This window comes from Oncorhynchus mykiss, chromosome 24 (assembly GCF_013265735.2).
Source record: "Oncorhynchus mykiss isolate Arlee chromosome 24, USDA_OmykA_1.1, whole genome shotgun sequence".
Lineage (NCBI taxonomy): Eukaryota > Metazoa > Chordata > Actinopteri > Salmoniformes > Salmonidae > Oncorhynchus > Oncorhynchus mykiss.
Window position 1 is genome coordinate 9,923,732 of NC_048588.1, and position 21,419 is coordinate 9,945,150.

The 21,419-nt window shown below is 47.6% G+C and overlaps 1 protein-coding gene across 1 annotated transcript; it reads right to left on the bottom strand.

The window, feature by feature from the left end:
- Nucleotides 1–579: 579 nt before the first annotated feature.
- On the bottom strand, nt 580–18,037 carry LOC110503694 (inositol-tetrakisphosphate 1-kinase 2-like). The gene is made up of 4 exons (XM_036961901.1): nt 17,921–18,037; nt 17,613–17,843; nt 1,105–1,145; nt 580–865 (listed from the first exon to the last, which is right to left on the bottom strand). Exons 2-4 carry the CDS (start codon nt 17,790–17,792, stop codon nt 595–597), a joined length of 492 nt encoding a protein of 163 aa, XP_036817796.1. The 5' UTR covers nt 17,793–17,843; nt 17,921–18,037; the 3' UTR covers nt 580–594.
- Nucleotides 18,038–21,419: the final 3,382 nt, after the last annotated feature.

The following is a 21,419-nucleotide window of genomic DNA, read 5'->3' on the forward strand; positions in this document are numbered from 1 at the left end:
CCCTGACAACCAAAGTTCTCATTACATTTTGAATGCTTAGCAGGACAGGAAAATTGTTAAATTGACGCACTTATCAAGAGAACATGTGGTCATCCCCTACTGCCTCTGGCCTGGCGGACTCACTAAACACAAATGCATCTTTTGTAAATAATGTCTCAGTGTTGGAGTGTGCCTCTGGCTAGCCGTACATTTCAAAACAAGAAAATGGTTTCATCTACTTTGCTTAATATAAGGAATTTAAAATTATTTAGACTTTTACTTCTACTTTTGATACTTAAGTATATTTTAGCAATTACATTGACCTTTGATCCTTAAGTATATTTAAAATCAAATACTTTTAGACTTTTACTCAAGTAGTATTTTACTGGGTGACTTTCACCTTTACTTGAATAACTTTCTAGTAAGGTATCTATACTTTTACACAAGTATGACAATTGGGTACTTTTTCCACCACTGGTTAATTGTCAAAGTGGAGGTCGTACTAACTGCAGTGAGGTTGGAGAGAACTCTGGCTTGGACACCTGGTGGCTGTTGAAAAAGATTGTCTTACTCTCTTGGAGTCACAAAACACACCATAGACATTAGGAAGACGTTTTATTGAAACAGATTATTAAAAGCACAGTATAAGCATGAGAATGAGAAAGAGAGATAGAGAGAGAGAAAGGAAGAGAAAGTGCAAGAGGGAGAAGAAGAGGTGAGGGTGTGTCCACATTGACCACGGGGTCCGGGGGAGAAGTTATTCAGCGAGAGCCTCTCCACAGTGAAGTGGTCCTCTCCCAACACAAACACCTTGTGCAGCACGGCACCGTGGTTGACGAAGCTCTGCAGCACACAGGGAGGGCGGGCCTCTGACAGACCAGCCATACTGAAGATCAGAGACATTTATGGTATGGAGAGAGAACAGGGACACTAAAGTCTGAAGAATTAGAGTGAGAGCCATGGGCTAATAAACACCAATACACATCTATAGAGAGAGATCACAGTGTCAACAAAGCAGCAATACACAGAGACACAAAAAGGCAGAAAATTGAAACAAATATATGGAATATATGGGAAAATATGCAAAAAAGACTCTGAGCAATAGAAAGACAGACAGTCTCTTACCTCATGGGAGCGGGATCCATGAGCCACCTTGGTTTTACAGACTAACAGGAAGAGGAATAGTGAGGTGTGAGGAGACAAATCAAATCAAATCAAATGTTATTTGTCACATGCGCCAAATGCTTACAAGCCCTTAACCAACAATGCAGTTTTAAGAAAATAGAGCTAAGAAAATATTTACTAAATAAACTAAAGTAAAAAATGCAAAAGTAACACAATAAAATAACAATAATGAGGATATACAGGGGGTACAGGTTAGTCAAGGTAATTTGTACATGTAGGTAGGGGTAAAGTGACTATGCATAGATAATAATGCAATGCTCTACTTTCCGGGCTTCCCGGATAAAGCACTAAATAAACTTCAGTTAGTGCTAAACACGGCTGCTAGAATCTTGACTAGAACCACATTCTTTATTCATATTACTCCAGTGCTAGTCTCTCTACACTGGCTTCCTGTTAAGACTAGGGCTGATTTCTTGGTTTTACTGCTAACCTACAAAGCATTACATGGGCTTGCGCCTACCTATCTTTCCGATTTGGTCCTGCAGTACATACCTACACGTAAGCTACAATCACAAGACGCAGGCCTCCCTACTGTCCCTAGAATTTCTACGTAAACAGCTGGAGGCAGGGTTTTCTCCTATAGAGCTCCATTTTTATGCAATGGTCTGTCTATCCATGTGAGAGACGTAGACTCGGTCTCAACCTTTAAGTCTTTACTGAAGGCTCATCTCTTCACTAGGTCCTATGATTGAGTGTAGTCTGACCCAGGGGTGTGAAGGTGAATGGAAAAGCACTGGAGCGAAGAACCGTCCTTGCTGTCTCTGCCTGGCCGGTTCCCCTCTCTCCACTGGGATTCTCTGCCTCTCACCCTATTACAGGGGCTGAGTCACTGGCTTACTGGTGCTCTTCCATGCCATCCATAGGAGGAGTGTGTCACTTGAGTGGGTGTCTCCTGCCCCCTCCTGTCTCAGCCTCCAGTATTTATGCTGCAATAGTTTATGTGTCGGGGGCGAGGGTCAGTCTGTTATATCTGGAGTATTTCTCTTGTCTTATCTGGTGTCCTGTGTGATTGTAATTATTCTCTCTCTTTATCTCTCTCTTCTCTCGGAGGACCTGAGCCCTAGGACCAAGCCTCAGGACTACCTGGCCTGATGACTCCTTGCTGTCCCCAGTTCACCTGGTCATGCTGCTGCTCCAGTTTCGACTGATCTACCGGCAGCAATGGAACCCTGACCTGTTCACTCGACATGCTACCTTGTCCCGGCCCTGCTGTTTTGGACTCTCTCTCTACCGTACCTGCTGTCTTTAACGCTGAATGATCAGCTATGAAAAGCCAACTGACATTTACTCCTGAGGTGCTGTCCTCTTGCACCCTCTACAACCACTGTGATTATCTGACCCTGCTGGTCATCTACGAACGTTTGAACATCTTGGCCATGTTCTGTTATAATCTCCACCCGACACAGCCAGAATAGGACTGGCCAACCCCTCAGAGCCTGGTTCCTCTCTAGGTTTCTTCCTAGGTTCTGGCCTTTCTAGGGAGTTTTCCTAACCACTGTGCTTCTACATCTGCATTGCTTGCTGTTTTGGGTTTAGGCTGGGTTTCTGTACAGCACATTGTGACATCGGCTGATGTCAAAGGGGCTATATAAATCAATTTGATTGATTTATTGATAATAAACAGTGAGTAACAGCACTGTAAAAACAAAGAGAGGGGGGTGTCAATGCAAATAGTCCGGGTGGCCATTTTATTAATTGTTCAGTAGTCTTATGGCTTGGGGGTAGAAGCTGTTAAGGAGCCTCTTGGACCTAGACTTGGCACTCCGGTACCGCTTGCCATGCAGTAGCAGAGAGAACAGTCTATGACTTGGGTGACTAGAGTCTTTGACAATTTTTTGGGCCTTCCTCTGCCACCGCCTAGTATATATGTCCTGGATGGCAGGAAGCTTGGCCCCAGTGATGTACTGGGCTGTACGCACTACCCTTTGTAGCGCCTTACAGTCAGATGCCGAGCAGTTGCTACACCAGGTGGTGATGCAACCAGTCAGGATACTCTCGATGGTGCAGCTGTAGAACTTTTTGAGGATCTGGGGACCCATTCCAAGTCTTCTGAGGGGGAAAAGGCATTGTCATGCCCTCTTCATAACTGTCTTGGTGTGTTCGGACCATGATAGTTTGTTGGTGATGTGGACACCAAGGAACTTGAAACTCTCAACCCGCTCCACTACAGCCCGTCGATGTCAATGGGGGCGTGTTCGGCCCTCCTTTTACTGTAGTCCACGATTAGCTCCTTTGTCTTGCTCACGTTGAGGGAGAGGTTTTTGTTCTGGCACCACACTGCCAGATCTCTGACCTTCTCTCTATAGGTTATCTTATTGTTTTTAGTGATCAGGCCTACCACTGTTGTATCGTCAGCAAACTTAATGATGGTGTTGGAGTCATGCTTGGCCACCCAGTCGTCAGTGAACAGGAAGTACAGGAGGGAACTAAGCACGCACCCCTGAGGGGCCCCCATGTTAAGGATCAGCATGGCAGATGTGTTGATGCCTGCCCTTACCACTTAGGGGCGGCCCGTCAGGAAGTCCAGGATCCAGTTGCAGAGGGTGGTGTTTAGTCCCAGGGTCTTTAGCTTAGTGATGAGCTTTGATGGCTCCCGAGTGGCACAGCGGTCTAAGGCACTGCATCTCAGTGCAGGGGGTGTCACTGAAGTCCCTGGTTTGAATCCAGGCTGCATCACATCCGGTCGTGAGTGGGAGTCCCATAGGGCGGCACACAATTGGCCCAGCATCGTCCGGGTTTGGCCATTTCGTTGAACATCAAAGGGGTTGACAACCCTGTGAAGCGTAAGAGGGTGCTGACACTTAAAGGGTTTGAATGCAAATGTTGCATTTCTACAAGAGACTCACTTGAGGACTGGTGAGCATTTTAGGATGCGTAGGGACTGGGTTGGTTAAGTGTTCCACTCCAGTTCTTGACAAGTCCTCACGAAGAACTACAGGCCCATCTAAATGTGCCCTACTTATTCAATATTTTCTTCAGAAATATGCCATGTGTGAGGCATACATATAGACAGTATTCCTTTTATTCTCATGTTCATCAAAAATACTCCCGCATTGACTACTTATTTTTAGACAAAAAACTTCTGCCTAACCTTCGGCGGTGTACTTATAAGAGTATTGTTATTTCTGACCAATCACCCTTAGTGCTTGAACGAGAGTTTCCCCAGCGACCTCCTATGTGTTATGAATGGTGTCTTAACCCCATTTTACTCTCAGATAAGGAGTTTGTCAATTTCATTTCTTCTGAAATCGCCTTATTCCTAGAAACTAATTCAACGGCAGGTATGTCCTGCTCTACCATATGGGAGTCTCTTAAAGCATACATACGTTGCCAAATTATTTCTTATACAGCCAATCAAAACAAAGCTTGCTTTCAGTGGCTTTGGGATCTGAGCAAAGCCATAGACACATTGGATGAGAAGTATGCTACGGATCCTTCCTCTGATCTACATAAAGACTACTCCAATCTGAATTTGATGAGCTTTCTACCAGGCAAGCTGAACAGTTACTCTTGCGAGCTCGAAACAGAGTGTATGAACAAGGCGACAAGGCCAGTAGACTCCTTGCACATCAGATCCATAAATTTGAGGCCTCACGTTTAATTCCACAAATAAGGACCCTGTATGGTGCCACCACAGTTATACATAAAGAGATCAATGATCAATTCAAACTATTTTACTCTGCGCTATACACCTCTGAATCTCCCCAAGACCTTTTGCTGATTGATTAATTATTTAATGCCTTGAATATGCCTTCAATTTATACAGACTCCCATGACAGTCTAGAAGAAGAATTTACACCAGAGGAGATTGCAACAGCAGTGTCCTCAATGAAAAGTGGTAAATCACCGGGTCCGGACGGTTTTCCAACTGAATTATACAGGACGTTTTCTGGTCTGCTTTGCCCATTCTTGTCTCGACTATTTGCAGAGTGCCTTAATACCTCAAAGCTATCGCCTAGTCTTTATCATGCTTCAATTTCATTACTATTAAAGAAACACAAAGACCGCCTGGAATGTGGATCCTATCGCCCAATCTCGCTTTTAAACTGTGATTACAAAATCATAGCCAAGCTCGCTGCACCAAGTAATACACTCTGACCAGACTGGCTTTGTGAGAAATAGGCATTTGTTTTTCAATATTAGAAGCCTTATGAATATACTGTACTCCCCAGTGTCGGGGGACCCGGAGGTGGTGGTCTCACTTGATGCGGAAAAAGATTTTGACAGTGTTGAGTGGGATTACCTAACAGCTGCCCTTTATAGATTTGGCTTTGGCCCCAAATTCATTGCGTGGATAAAGATTCTTTATTTTTCTCCCATGGCTTCGGTACGGACCAACAACTTGTCCTCTGACTATTTTCCCTTGCACCGCGGATCCACACAGGGTTGTCCACTCTCCCCCTTGTTGTTTGCTTTGGCAATCGAGCCTCTCGCCATTGCACTATGCTCAAGGTATAATCAGGACGGGCTTAGAGCAGAAAGTCTTGCTAAATGCTGATGACCTCATTTTGTTTATCTCCAACCCTGATACCTCATTGCCACGTGCCTTATCTGTTCTTAAAACATTTGGATAAATCTCAGGGTAAAAGCTGAATCTAGGCAAGAGTGAGCTTTTTCCTGTAAAAAGGCTGCTTTTAAGTGCTCTTTTATAAGTTTTCAGTTTATGATTGCCTGGGATCCAATATTCAAATTTGTTTCAGGAAAACTTTGTTGCTCTAGCAGACAGTTTGTGTCATGTATTGTCATGTTGTGTCTTGTTCCTGTTCTTTCTCTTCACCCTGTCTCCCTCTGCTGGTCGTATTAGGCTACCTTTTCTTCCCCTCTTTCCCCCAGCTGTTCCTTGTCTTCCCTAACCACCTCGTTCACCCCTTTTCCCACCTGTTTCCTTTTTCCCTCTGATTTGGTCTCTATATCTCTCTCTGTTCCTGTTTCTGTCTTTGTCGGATTCTCGTTTGTGTTACTCATGCCTGAACCAGACTATCGTCGTGTTTGCTGCAACTTTGTCCTGTCCTGTCGGAATCTGCCTGTCCATCTGAGCCTACGTGTGTTTCGTCATTAAAGAAACTCTGTTTTGTTAATTCGCTTTTGGGTCCTCATTCACGCACCTGACAGAAGAATCCGACCAAGAATGGACCCAGCGACTTCGGATCCTCTCCACTCAGCCGTCGAGATCCAGGGAGCGATGCTAGGCAGACACGAGCAGGAATTGTCTGCTGCTCGACATGCCGTTGAGACCCTGGCCACCCAAGTCTCCAACCTCACAGAACAGGTTCACCATCTCCGCCTCGATCCACCGGCCACTTCCAGGGCTTTCGAATCTCCGGAGCCCAGAATCAATAACCCGCCGTGTTACTCTGGGGAGCCCACTGAATGCCGCTCGTTCCTCACCCAGTGTGATATTGTGTTTTCTCTCCAGCCCAACACTTACTCCAGGAGCACTGCTCGTATCGCCTACGTCATATCTCTCCTTACTGGACGGGCTCGTGAGTGGGGCACGGCAATCTGGGAGGCAAGGGCTGAGTGTACTAACCAGTATCAGGACTTTAAGGAGGAGATGATACGGATTTTTGATCGATCTGTTTTTGGGGAGGAGGCTTCCAGGGTCCTGTCTTCCCTATGTCAAGGTAATCGATCCATAACAGACTACTCTATTGAGTTTCGCACTCTTGCTGCCTCCAGTGGCTGGAACGAGCCGGCTTTGCTCGCTCGTTTTCTGGAGGGTCTCCGCGCAGAGGTAAAGGATGAGATTCTCTCCCGGGAGGTTCCTTCCAGCGTGGATTCCTTGATTGAACTCGCTATTCGCATTGAGCGACGGGTTGATCTTTGTCACCGAGCTCGTGGAAAGGAGCTCGCGTTCTCCGTTGCCCCCCTCTCCGCATCACTACCATCTTCCTCTGCCGGCTCGGGTGCTGAGCCTATGCAGCTGGGAGGTATCCGCATCTCGACTAAAGAGAGGGAACGGAGAATCACCAACCGCCTCTGTCTCTATTGCGGTTCCGCTGGTCATTTTGCCACTTCATGTCCAGTAAAAGCCAGAGCTCATCAGTAAGCGGAGGGCTACTGGTGAGCGCTACTACTCCTGTCTCTCCTTCAAGATCCTGCACTACCTTGTCGGTCCATCTACGCTGGACCGGTTCGTCAGCTTCCTGCAGTGCCTTGATAGACTCTGGGGCGGAGGGCTGTTTTATGGACGAGACCTGGGCTCGGGAACATGACATTCCTCTCAGACAGTTAAGGGAGCCCACGGCCTTGTCCTCTCCCCAGGATTCAGCGTGAGACGCTACCTTTAACCCTCACTGTCTCTGGTAATCATAGCGAAACCATTTCTTTTTTAATTTTTCGTTCACCTTTTACACCTGTTGTTTTGGGCCATCCCTGGCTAGTTTGTCATAATCCTTCTATTAATTGGTCTAGTAATTCTATCCTCTCCTGGAACGTCTTTTGTCATGTGAAATGTTTAATGTCTGCTGTCCCTCCTGTTTCCTCTGTCTCTTCTTCACAGGAGGAGCCTGGTGATTTTACAGGGGTGCCGGAGGAATATCACGATCTGCGCACGGTGTTCAGTCGGTCCAGGGCCACCTCTCTTCCTCCACACCGGTCGTATGATTGTAGTATTGATCTCCTTCCGGGAACCACTCCCCCCCGGGGTAGACTATACTCTCTGTCGGCTCCCGAACGTAAGGCTCTCGAAGATTATTTGTCTGTAGCTCTTGCCGCCGGTACCATAGTCCCCTCCTCCTCTCCCGCCAGAGCGGGGTTTTTTTTTGTTAAGAAGAAGGACGGGTCCCTGCGCCCCTGCATAGATTATCGAGGGCTGAATGACATAACAGTGAAGAATCGTTATCCGCTTCCTCTTATGTCTTCAGCCTTCGAGATCCTGCAGGGAGCCAGGTTTTTCACTAAGTTGGACCTTCGTAACGCTTACCATCTCGTGCGCATCAGGGAGGGGGACGAGTGGAAGACGGCGTTTAACACTCCGTTAGGGCACTTTGAATACCGGGTTCTTCCTTTCGGCCTCGCTAACGCTCCAGCTGTCTTTCAGGCATTAGTCAATGATGTCCTGAGAGACATGCTGAACATCTTTGTTTTCGTTTACCTTGACGATATCCTGATTTTTTCACCGTCACTCCAGATTCATGTTCAGCACGTTCGACGTGTCCTCCAGCGCCTTTTAGAGAATTGTCTTTTTGTGAAGGCTGAGAAGTGCACTTTTCATGCCTCCTCCGTCACATTTCTCGGTTCTGTTATTTCCGCTGAAGGCATTAAGATGGATCCCGCTAAAGTCCAAGCTGTCATTGATTGGCCCGTCCCTAAGTCACGCGTCGAGCTGCAGCGCTTTCTCGGCTTCGCGAACTTCTATCGTCGTTTCATCCGTAATTTCGGTCAGGTGGCAGCTCCTCTCACAGCCCTTACTTCTGTCAAGACGTGCTTTAAGTGGTCCGTTTCCGCCCAGGGAGCTTTTGATCTCCTCAAGAATCGTTTTACATCCGCACCTATCCTTGTTACACCTGACGTCTCTAGACAGTTCGTTGTCGAGGTTGACGCGTCAGAGGTGGGCGTGGGAGCCATTCTTTCTCAGCGCTCCCTCTCTGACGACAAGGTCCACCCTTGCGCGTATTTTTCTCATCGCCTGTCGCCGTCGGAACGTAACTATGATGTGGGAAACCGCGAACTGCTCGCCATCCGCTTAGCCCTAGGCGAATGGCGACAGTGGTTGGAGGGGGCGACCGTTCCTTTTGTCGTTTGGACTGACCATAGGAACCTTGAGTACATCCGTTCTGCCAAACGACTTAATGCGCGTCAGGCGCGCTGGGCGCTGTTTTTCGCTCGTTTCGAGTTCGTGATTTCTTATCGTCCGGGCTCTAAGAACACCAAGCCTGATGCTTTATCTCGTCTCTTCAGTTCTTCAGTAGCCTCCACTGACCCTGAGGGGATTCTCCCTGAGGGGCGTGTTGTCGGGTTGACTGTCTGGGGAATTGAGAGGCAGGTAAAGCAAGCACTCACTCACACTCCGTCGCCGCGCGCTTGTCCTAGGAACCTTCTTTTCGTTCCCGTTCCTACTCGTCTGGCCGTTCTTCAGTGGGCTCACTCTGCCAAGTTAGCCGGCCACCCTGGCGTTCGGGGTACGCTTGCTTCCATTCGCCAGCGTTTTTGGTGGCCCACCCGGGAGCATGACACGCGTCGTTTCGTGGCTGCTTGTTCGGTCTGCGCGCAGACTAAGTCCGGTAACTCCCCTCCTGCCGGCCGTCTCAGGCCGCTTCCCATTCCCTCTCGACCGTGGTCTCACATCGCCTTAGATTTTGTCACCGGACTGCCTTCGTCAGCGGGGAAGACTGTTATTCTTACGGTTGTCGATAGGTTCTCTAAGGCGGCTCATTTTATTCCCCTTGCTAAGCTTCCTTCTGCTAAAGAGACGGCACAAATCATCATCGAGAATGTTTTCAGAATTCATGGCCTTCCGTCAGACGTCGTTTCGGACAGAGGTCCGCAATTCACGTCTCAATTTTGGAGGGAGTTTTGCCGTTTGATTGGGGTTTCCGTCAGTCTCTCTTCCGGCTTTCACCCCCAGTCTAACGGTCAAGCAGAACGGGCCAATCAGACTATTGGTCGCATCTTACGCAGTCTTTCTTTTCGCAACCCTGCGTCTTGGTCAGAACAGCTCCCCTGGGCAGAATACGCCCACAACTCGCTTCCTTCGTCTGTGACCGGGCTATCTCCTTTTCAGAGTAGCCTCGGGTACCAGCCTCCGCTGTTCTCATCTCAGTTCGCCGAGTCCAGCGTCCCCTCCGCTCAGGCTTTTGTCCAACGTTGCGAGCGCACCTGGAAGAGGGTCAGGTCTGCACTTTGCCGTTATAGGGCGCAGACTGTGAGAGCTGCTAATAAGCGTAGAACTAAGAGTCCTAGATATTGTCGCGGTCAGAGAGTTTGGCTCTCCACTCAGAACCTTCCCCTTAAGACAGCTTCTCGCAAGTTGACCCCGCGGTTCATTGGTCCGTTCCGTATTTCTCAGATCATTAATCCTGTCGCAGTGCGACTTCTTCTTCCGCGATATCTTCGTCGCGTCCACCCGGTCTTCCATGTCTCCTGTGTTAAGCCCGTTCTTCGCGCCCCCGCTCGTCTCCCGCCCCCCCCCCCCCCCCATCCTTGTCGAGGGCGCACCTATCTACAGGGTCCGTAAGATTTTGGACATGCGTCCTCGGGGCCGTGGTCACCAGTACCTAGTGGATTGGGAGGGGTACGGTCCTGAGGAGAGGAGTTGGGTTCCCTCTCGGGACGTGCTGGACCGTTCGCTGATCGATGATTTCCTCCGTTGCCGCCAGGTTTCCTCCTCGAGTGCGCCAGGAGGCGCTCGGTGAGTGGGGGGGTACTGTCATGTATTGTCATGTTGTGTCTTGTTCCTGTTCTTTCTCTTCACCCTGTCTCCCTCTGCTGGTCGTATTAGGCTACCTTTTCTTCCCCTCTTTCCCCCAGCTGTTCCTTGTCTTCCCTAACCACCTCGTTCACCCCTTTTCCCACCTGTTTCCTTTTTCCCTCTGATTTGGTCTCTATATCTCTCTCTGTTCCTGTTTCTGTCTTTGTCGGATTCTCGTTTGTGTTACTCATGCCTGAACCAGACTATCGTCGTGTTTGCTGCAACCTTGTCCTGTCCTGTCGGAATCTGCCTGTCCATCTGAGCCTACGTGTGTTTCGTCATTAAAGAAACTCTGTTTTGTTAATTCGCTTTTGGGTCCTCATTCACGCACCTGACAGAAGAATCCGACCAAGAATGGACCCAGCGACTTCGGATCCTCTCCACTCAGCCGTCGAGATCCAGGGAGCGATGCTAGGCAGACACGAGCAGGAATTGTCTGCTGCTCGACATGCCGTTGAGACCCTGGCCACCCAAGTCTCCAACCTCACAGAACAGGTTCACCATCTCCGCCTCGATCCACCGGCCACTTCCAGGGCTTTCGAATCTCCGGAGCCCAGAATCAATAACCCGCCGTGTTACTCTGGGGAGCCCACTGAATGCCGCTCGTTCCTCACCCAGTGTGATATTGTGTTTTCTCTCCAGCCCAACACTTACTCCAGGAGCACTGCTCGTATCGCCTACGTCATATCTCTCCTTACTGGACGGGCTCGTGAGTGGGGCACGGCAATCTGGGAGGCAAGGGCTGAGTGTACTAACCAGTATCAGGACTTTAAGGAGGAGATGATACGGGTTTTTGATCGATCTGTTTTTGGGGAGGAGGCTTCCAGGGTCCTGTCTTCCCTATGTCAAGGTAATCGATCCATAACAGACTACTCTATTGAGTTTCGCACTCTTGCTGCCTCCAGTGGCTGGAACGAGCCGGCTTTGCTCGCTCGTTTTCTGGAGGGTCTCCGCGCAGAGGTAAAGGATGAGATTCTCTCCCGGGAGGTTCCTTCCAGCGTGGATTCCTTGATTGAACTCGCTATTCGCATTGAGCGACGGGTTGATCTTTGTCACCGAGCTCGTGGAAAGGAGCTCGCGTTCTCCGTTGCCCCCCTCTCCGCATCACTACCATCTTCCTCTGCCGGCTCGGGTGCTGAGCCTATGCAGCTGGGAGGTATCCGCATCTCGACTAAAGAGAGGGAACGGAGAATCACCAACCGCCTCTGTCTCTATTGCGGTTCCGCTGGTCATTTTGCCACTTCATGTCCAGTAAAAGCCAGAGCTCATCAGTAAGCGGAGGGCTACTGGTGAGCGCTACTACTCCTGTCTCTCCTTCAAGATCCTGCACTACCTTGTCGGTCCATCTACGCTGGACCGGTTCGTCAGCTTCCTGCAGTGCCTTGATAGACTCTGGGGCGGAGGGCTGTTTTATGGACGAGACCTGGGCTCGGGAACATGACATTCCTCTCAGACAGTTAAGGGAGCCCACGGCCTTGTTCGCCTTGGATGGTAGTCCTCTCCCCAGGATTCAGCGTGAGACGCTACCTTTAACCCTCACTGTCTCTGGTAATCATAGCGAAACCATTTCTTTTTTAATTTTTCGTTCACCTTTTACACCTGTTGTTTTGGGCCATCCCTGGCTAGTTTGTCATAATCCTTCTATTAATTGGTCTAGTAATTCTATCCTCTCCTGGAACGTCTCTTGTCATGTGAAATGTTTAATGTCTGCTGTCCCTCCTGTTTCCTCTGTCTCTTCTTCACAGGAGGAGCCTGGTGATTTGACAGGGGTGCCGGAGGAATATCACGATCTGCGCACGGTGTTCAGTCGGTCCAGGGCCACCTCTCTTCCTCCACACCGGTCGTATGATTGTAGTATTGATCTCCTTCCGGGAACCACTCCCCCCCGGGGTAGACTATACTCTCTGTCGGCTCCCGAACGTAAGGCTCTCGAAGATTATTTGTCTGTAGCTCTTGCCGCCGGTACCATAGTCCCCTCCTCCTCTCCCGCCGGAGCGGGGTTTTTTTTTGTTAAGAAGAAGGACGGGTCCCTGCGCCCCTGCATAGATTATCGAGGGCTGAATGACATAACAGTGAAGAATCGTTATCCGCTTCCTCTTATGTCTTCAGCCTTCGAGATCCTGCAGGGAGCCAGGTTTTTCACTAAGTTGGACCTTCGTAACGCTTACCATCTCGTGCGCATCAGGGAGGGGGACGAGTGGAAGACGGCGTTTAACACTCCGTTAGGGCACTTTGAATACCGGGTTCTTCCTTTCGGCCTCGCTAACGCTCCAGCTGTGTTTCAGGCATTAGTCAATGATGTCCTGAGAGATATGCTGAACATCTTTGTTTTCGTTTACCTTGACGATATCCTGATTTTTTCACCGTCACTCCAGATTCATGTTCAGCACGTTCGACGTGTCCTCCAGCGCCTTTTAGAGAATTGTCTTTTTGTGAAGGCTGAGAAGTGCACTTTTCATGCCTCCTCCGTCACATTTCTCGGTTCTGTTATTTCCGCTGAAGGCATTAAGATGGATCCCGCTAAAGTCCAAGCTGTCATTGATTGGCCCGTCCCTAAGTCACGCGTCGAGCTGCAGCGCTTTCTCGGCTTCGCAAACTTCTATCGTCGTTTCATCCGTAATTTCGGTCAGGTGGCAGCTCCTCTCACAGCCCTTACTTCTGTCAAGACGTGCTTTAAGTGGTCCGTTTCCGCCCAGGGAGCTTTTGATCTCCTCAAGAATCGTTTTACATCCGCACCTATCCTTGTTACACCTGACGTCTCTAGACAGTTCGTTGTCGAGGTTGACGCGTCAGAGGTGGGCGTGGGAGCCATTCTTTCTCAGCGCTCCCTCTCTGACGACAAGGTCCACCCTTGCGCGTATTTTTCTCATCGCCTGTCGCCGTCGGAACGTAACTATGATGTGGGAAACCGCGAACTGCTCGCCATCCGCTTAGCCCTAGGCGAATGGCGACAGTGGTTGGAGGGGGCGACCGTTCCTTTTGTCGTTTGGACTGACCATAGGAACCTTGAGTACATCCGTTCTGCCACACGACTTAATGCGCGTCAGGCGCGCTGGGCGCTGTTTTTCGCTCGTTTCGAGTTCGTGATTTCTTATCGTCCGGGCTCTAAGAACACCAAGCCTGATGCTTTATCTCGTCTCTTCAGTTCTTCAGTAGCCTCCACTGACCCTGAGGGGATTCTCCCTGAGGGGCGTGTTGTCGGGTTGACTGTCTGGGGAATTGAGAGGCAGGTAAAGCAAGCACTCACTCACACTCCGTCGCCGCGCGCTTGTCCTAGGAACCTTCTTTTCGTTCCCGTTCCTACTCGTCTGGCCGTTCTTCAGTGGGCTCACTCTGCCAAGTTAGCCGGCCACCCTGGCGTTCGGGGTACGCTTGCTTCCATTCGCCAGCGTTTTTGGTGGCCCACCCGGGAGCATGACACGCGTCGTTTCGTGGCTGCTTGTTCGGTCTGCGCGCAGACTAAGTCCGGTAACTCCCCTCCTGCCGGCCGTCTCAGGCCGCTTCCCATTCCCTCTCGACCGTGGTCTCACATCGCCTTAGATTTTGTCACCGGACTGCCTTCGTCAGCGGGGAAGACTGTTATTCTTACGGTTGTCGATAGGTTCTCTAAGGCGGCTCATTTTATTCCCCTTGCTAAGCTTCCTTCTGCTAAAGAGACGGCACAAATCATCATCGAGAATGTTTTCAGAATTCATGGCCTTCCGTCAGACGTCGTTTCGGACAGAGGTCCGCAATTCACGTCTCAATTTTGGAGGGAGTTTTGCCGTTTGATTGGGGCTTCCGTCAGTCTCTCTTCCGGCTTTCACCCCCAGTCTAACGGTCAAGCAGAACGGGCCAATCAGACTATTGGTCGCATCTTACGCAGTCTTTCTTTTCGCAACCCTGCGTCTTGGTCAGAACAGCTCCCCTGGGCAGAATACGCCCACAACTCGCTTCCTTCGTCTGTGACCGGGCTATCTCCTTTTCAGAGTAGCCTCGGGTACCAGCCTCCGCTGTTCTCATCTCAGTTCGCCGAGTCCAGCGTCCCCTCCGCTCAGGCTTTTGTCCAACGTTGCGAGCGCACCTGGAAGAGGGTCAGGTCTGCACTTTGCCGTTATAGGGCGCAGACTGTGAGAGCTGCTAATAAGCGTAGAACTAAGAGTCCTAGATATTGTCGCGGTCAGAGAGTTTGGCTCTCCACTCAGAACCTTCCCCTTAAGACAGCTTCTCGCAAGTTGACCCCGCGGTTCATTGGTCCGTTCCGTATTTCTCAGATCATTAATCCTGTCGCAGTGCGACTTCTTCTTCCGCGATATCTTCGTCGCGTCCACCCGGTCTTCCATGTCTCCTGTGTTAAGCCCGTTCTTCGCGCCCCCGCTCGTCTCCCGCCCCCCCCCCCCCCATCCTTGTCGAGGGCGCACCTATCTACAGGGTCCGTAAGATTTTGGACATGCGTCCTCGGGGCCGTGGTCACCAGTACCTAGTGGATTGGGAGGGGTACGGTCCTGAGGAGAGGAGTTGGGTTCCCTCTCGGGACGTGCTGGACCGTTCGCTGATCGATGATTTCCTCCGTTGCCGCCAGGTTTCCTCCTCGAGTGCGCCAGGAGGCGCTCGGTGAGTGGGGGGGTACTGTCATGTATTGTCATGTTGTGTCTTGTTCCTGTTCTTTCTCTTCACCCTGTCTCCCTCTGCTGGTCGTATTAGGCTACCTTTTCTTCCCCTCTTTCCCCCAGCTGTTCCTTGTCTTCCCTAACCACCTCGTTCACCCCTTTTCCCACCTGTTTCCTTTTTCCCTCTGATTTGGTCTCTATATCTCTCTCTGTTCCTGTTTCTGTCTTTGTCGGATTCTCGTTTGTGTTACTCATGCCTGAACCAGACTATCGTCGTGTTTGCTGCAACCTTGTCCTGTCCTGTCGGAATCTGCCTGTCCATCTGAGCCTACGTGTGTTTCGTCATTAAAGAAACTCTGTTTTGTTAATTCGCTTTTGGGTCCTCATTCACGCACCTGACAGTTTGAAACAATCTTTTACTTTTTGGAATTTGCTACCTCTTTATTTTATTGGAAGGATTAATGTCATTCAAATGAATGTGTTGCCCAAATTTTTATATTTATTTCAATGTTCACCCATTTTTATTCCAAAATCTTTTTATAATTCACTGGATCAAACATTCATGTATTTTATTTGGGATGGCAAGGTACCACGGATTGGTAGAAAACATTTACAGAAGCCTACCAAATTTTCAGACATACTATTGGGCTGCAAATTTCAGAGCCCTTTTGTACTGGCTGCAGACTGATCCTACTGGCCCTAGACCACTCTGGGTCCAGATGGAGTCTGAATCATGTAAACCTGTTGCACTTTCTTATGTGTTGTGCTCCTCTCTCCCAGTGTCCCTAGGCAAAATGTGTGTCAACCCAATTGTAAAGCAGTCTCTTAAAATTTGGAATCAGTTCCATTTAGCCTTTAGCCTCCGAGGCTTTTCTCTATCAGGCCCAATCAATCAGAACATTTTATTTCCTCCATCTTTGAATGATGGGGCTTTTGCCTTTTGGCACTCACTAGGCCTCTCCTCACTAGCCCAATTATTCTTTGATGATACATTTGCCTCTTTTGCTCAGCTACAGGAAAATTTCAACCTCCCCCAATCCCACTTTTTCCGCTATCTCCAGACTAGGAACTTTGTCAGAGCTAACACACCTGAGTTTCCCCATAGGCCAGCGAATACAGCTATAGAGAGCATCTTTGTGCTGAACAAGCTTCCTATGGGCGCAATTTCAGATGTATATGCAATCATTAATGACATACAGAACCCTTCTTTGGTGCCTTTAAAGACTCGATTGGAAAAGGATTTGGGGGAGGAACTTGGGGAAGACACCTGGGAATCTGTGCTGTACAGGGTACATTCGTCCTCTTTTAGCGCTAGACAGAGCCTCATTCAATTCAAGGTGGTTCACCGTGTCCACTGGTCCGGGGCCAAACTTGGAAGAATATTCTCTAATTTTGATCCTACCTCTGTCAGATGTAAAATGGAACCAGCCACACTGTTGCACATGTTTTGGGGCTGTCATAAACTTTCAGGTTTCTCAGAGTAATATTTAAATGTTTCTCTGATATATATGACCCTGTTATAGATCCGTCTCCCCTTACAGACCTTTTTGGAGGACTGCCCATAGGTACCCCCCTGTCAAGAATTCAGTTGGACACTGTTGCTCATACAACTCTTTTAGCTAGATGGCTAATACTACAGACCTGGAAGATGGCAGCTCTAACATCTTATAAATATTGAGTGAGAGATGCGTTGTGCTCTCTGAAACTAGAAAAAATTTAATTCAATACACGTGGGAACCCCAAACTGTTTTATGATGCTTGGGCTCCATTCCGGTCTTACTTTAAACTGTCCATCCTCTGATGTCATTCATATTAAAACAAAAAATAAGTCTGTATTTGACTCCCTTGTGACTTAAGGGTTGGATGAGCATTTCTTTGTGGGGTTTTTTTTAGGGGGGGGGGGGGGGGTATTAAGGTTGATTATGTGCGTATTGATTGTGAACTGAGGATACCTTGTTCATCTTGCCCGGTCAGAGACTAAAATGCGAGCTTGTTTTGCCCTGTTTAAATATTTTGTTCACACTTACATAAAATGATTATTATACATATTTTTATTTTAAAGCATTGTGAACTTTATTTTTGATCCTGTGGATAGTCGGTCTGTGGCCATGACTGTTTGTGAGTGGTTGCATTTCTCTACCCCTATCCCTTGACTGTTTACAGGAACAATGATGAGGTGTTTGCTCTGTCCCTGTACTACAGATTGCCCTTTAACCTTTGTAGCCCTCTGCCCGGTGTGTTTAACTTATCTAAAGTACGGTATCTTTGAAGCAAATCTTTTTTTGTTGTTGTATTTTTTCTAGTTGAGTATATTATTTATATTGTTTTTTGTTGTCTTGTGTGTAAAACTGAATAAACAGAGTTTACATTTTTTTTTAAATAGTGATGAGCTTTGAGGGCACTATGGTGTTGAACACTGAGCTGTAGTCAATGAATAGCACTCTCACATAGGTGTTCCTTTTGTCCAGGTGGGACAGTGCTCTCAGTGAGAGCATAAGACAGATGAGAGCTTGGCTTGGCAGATGTCTAGAGGAGGGACAGTGAGGCCACTGTGCTGTACTTCTCGGGGAGTTCTGGAGCTGGCTCATAATCTGTTTGGAGGCAAAGCGATCCAGTAGCTGGCTCATTGCTGGAAGGGGGTCCAGAAGAACAGTATGGGGATGCACGGACACATAACCCTGAAACACACAAACATATACTATAGTATAATAAAATACTGCTTTTGTACCCCATTAAATGGACCATTTTACCATACCTGGAAGTTGTCGAGGAGTTGTTGCGATTGGCTGTCGTACTCGGCCTCGACAATGACATCAGAGAGCTTGTGTACAATGTCCTCAAAGGGTCCTTGAGACCAATGGCTGACTGAGATCTATCTGTATCAGGAGAGAAGTGTGAATAAAATATCCTCTGCCTCAGGCACAACTTGATGTGTAAACATTCAAATGTAATGCTATGACATGCACTTGTGAGGCAAACGCTACAGCTATTGTTCCCCTCTGTTTGAGAGGAGCTCCAAGCAGCTGACTGCAGGTGGCAGTGACTGAAACAACGAACAAAACATCCTAATCTGACAAGACAGCAACAGAGACAGACAGGAAAAGAAGGAGTAAGTGAGTGAGTGAGTGAGAGAGAGAGAGAGAGAGAGAGAGAGAGAGAGAGAGAGAGAGAGAGAGAGAGAGAGAGAGAGAGAGAGAGAGAGAGAGAGGGGGAGAAATAGGGAGAGAGAGAGAGAGAGAGAGAGAGGAAGAGAGAGAGAGAGAGAGAAAGAGAGAGAAAGAGAGAGAGAGAGAGAGAGAGAGAGAGAGAGAGAGAGAGAGAAAGAGAGAGAGAGAGAGAGAGAAAGAGAGAGAGAGAGAGAGAGAGAGAAAGAGAGAGAGAGAGAGAGAGAGAGAGAGAGAGAGAGAGAGAGAGAAAGAGAGAGAAAGAGAGAGAGAGAGAAAGAGAGAGAGAGAGAGAGAGAGAGAAAGAGAAAGAGAAGGAGAGAGAGAGAGAAAGAGAGAGAGGGAAAGAGAGAGAGAGAAAGAGAGAGAGAGAGAGCAAGAGGGGGGGAGTAATGTGTGTGTCTATGTGACACATACAGTGCCTTGCGAAAGTATTCGGCCCCCTTGAACTTTGCGACCTTTTGCCACATTTCAGGCTTCAAACATAAAGATATAAAACTGTATTTTTTTGTGACGAATCAACAACAAGTGGGACACAATCATGAAGTGGAACGACATTTATTGGATATTTCAAACTTTTTTAACAAATCAAAAACTGAAAAATTGGGCGTGCAAAATTATTCAGCCCCTTTACTTTCAGTGCAGCAAACTCTCTCCAGAAGTTCAGTGAGGATCTCTGAATGATCCAATGTTGACCTAAATGACTAATGATGATAAATACAATCCACCTGTGTGTAATCAAGTCTCCGTATAAATGCACCTGCACTGTGATAGTCTCAGAGGTCCGTTAAAAGCGCAGAGAGCATCACGAAGAACAAGGAACACACCAGGCAGGTCCGAGATACTATTGTGAAGAAGTTTAAAGCCGGATTTGGATACAAAAAGATTTCCCAAGCTTTAAACATCCCAAGGAGCACTGTGCAAGCGATAATATTGAAATGGAAGGAGTATCAGACCACTGGAAATCTACCAAGACCTGGCCGTCCCTCTAAACTTTCAGCTCATACAAGGAGAAGACTGATCAGAGATGCAGCCAAGAGGCCCATGATCACTCTGGATGAACTGCAGAGATCTACAGCTGAGGTGGGAGACTCTGTCCACAGGACAACAATCAGTCGTATATTGCACAAATCTGACCTTTATGGAAGAGTGGCAAGAAGAAAGACATTTCTTAAAGATATCCATAAAAAGTGTAGTTTAAAGTTTGCCACAAGCCACCTGGGAGACACACCAAACATGTGGAAGAAGGTGCTCTGGTCAAATGAAACCAAAATTGAACTTTTTGGCCACAATGCAAAACGTTATGTTTGGCGTAAAAGCAACACAGCTGAACACACCATCCCCACTGTCAAACATGGTGGTGGCAGCATCATGGTTTGGGCCTGCTTTTCTTCAGCAGGGACAGGGAAGATGGTTACAATTGATGGGAAGATGGATGGAGCCAAATACAGGACCATTCTGGAAGAAAACCTGATGGAGTCTGCAAAAGACCTGAGACTGGGACGGAGATTTGTCTTCCAACAAGACAATGATCCAAAACATAAAGCAAAATCTACAATGGAATGGTTCAAAAATAAACATATCCAGGTGTTAGAATGGCCACGTCAAAGTCCAGACCTGAATCCAATCGAGAATCTGTGGAAAGAACTGAAAACTGCTGTTCACAAATGCTCTCCATCCAACCACACTGAGCTTGAGCTGTTTTGCAAGGAGGAATGGGAAAAAATGTCAGTCTCTCGATGTGCAAAACTGATAGAGACATACCCCAAGCGACTTACAGCTGTAATCGCAGCAAAAGGTGGCGCTACAAAGTATTAACTTAAGGGGGCTGAATAATTTTGCACGCCCAATTTTTCAGTTTTTGATTTGTTAAAAAAGTTTGAAATATCCAATAAATGCCGTTCCACTTCATGATTGTGTCCCACTTGTTGTTGATTCTTCACAAAAAAATACAGTTTTATATCTTTATGTTTGAAGCCTGAAATGTGGCAAAAGGTCGCAAAGTTCAAGCGGGCCGAATACTTTCGCAAGGCACTGTAAATGAACATACACATTTTTTTTAAACTCATAGTTTCATAAATACCATCCATCATTCAACTGGCATAACTTGTTTCCTAACTACACTATAAAGCAATTACTAATGTATCCCTCACATGCTTACAGATTGTATTTTTACAACCTTATAATGACACTATTCTCATGTCTTCCATTCTAAACCTAAGAACATAATGCAATGTAATGGAAATTGACTTACCTCAACCACCTCAACACCGTGGCTCCTGACCAGAGGGAATTCAATGTTGAATGAAAATGTTAAGACACAATTTATGACAGTTACACCGAGGAGAACCCATATGAGTAAGGCTGCAGGAGAAGCTCCAATGTAGCCTACAGTTGTATTATGTTTGCAAGAACATAAATTCAAAGTTTAAACTTACGCACAAAGCTCAGCAAAGGCAAGCACAATATTTTGTCTCAGTCTCTTGTCGCTCAGACAGAAACTTACCCTGCGCCCAGTCATTTGGGCAGAGGAGCAATGACTAAGATGGTTGGACAAAGGGTAGGAAATACTGATGACTTGGGGGCGTGAGAGAGAGAGAGATACCTCTTCTTTACAAAATGGGAGTAGGCATATATTTTCAAAGGAACTCAGTCCGACTTTCAACTTTGCAATTTCCAAATAGGGTAGTGCATCATCCGTTTTCTTCTTCTCATGTCAGACATTGTATACCTTACAGAGCTATTTATAACTTGTCAGAAATGTCCAGATCAACGAGCCCATGTTAGCTATCGTTTTTTAGCTAGGTATCTTAGCCCATAGATGTTGTTGTATGGTTTCAGTCGCTGAAATATCACATTAATACACATTAGACATGACAAAATGTCTAGAATTGGAAGAAAATTTGATTTAAACATGCGGAATGTTCTATTCAACAACAAGAGCAGTCTGAACAGTCAGTGTCATGAAGTGCTTGTGCCCATAGAAATAGACGTGGCGCCTCTGCACCCACAGTAGGGGCGCGGGATGATCCCCAATGCTGGAAGGTAGGCCTGAGGGGAAAACTTTTTCTGAAAACGAAAATTATATAA

What these genes read in the sequence shown, in the direction of transcription:
- LOC110503694 (XM_036961901.1), bottom strand. Translation starts at nt 17,792, where the DNA reads ATGAGCCAGCTACTGGATCGCTTTGCCTCCAAACAGATTATGAGCCAG. An exon ending in TGGACAAAAGGAACACCTAT is followed by an intron (nt 1,146 to 17,612) that starts GTGAGAGTGCTA and finishes TCTTCCTGTTAG; the next exon opens with TCTGTAAAACCAAGGTGGCT. An exon ending in ATGGATCCCGCTCCCATGAG is followed by an intron (nt 866 to 1,104) that starts GTAAGAGACTGT and finishes TCTGATCTTCAG; the next exon opens with TATGGCTGGTCTGTCAGAGG.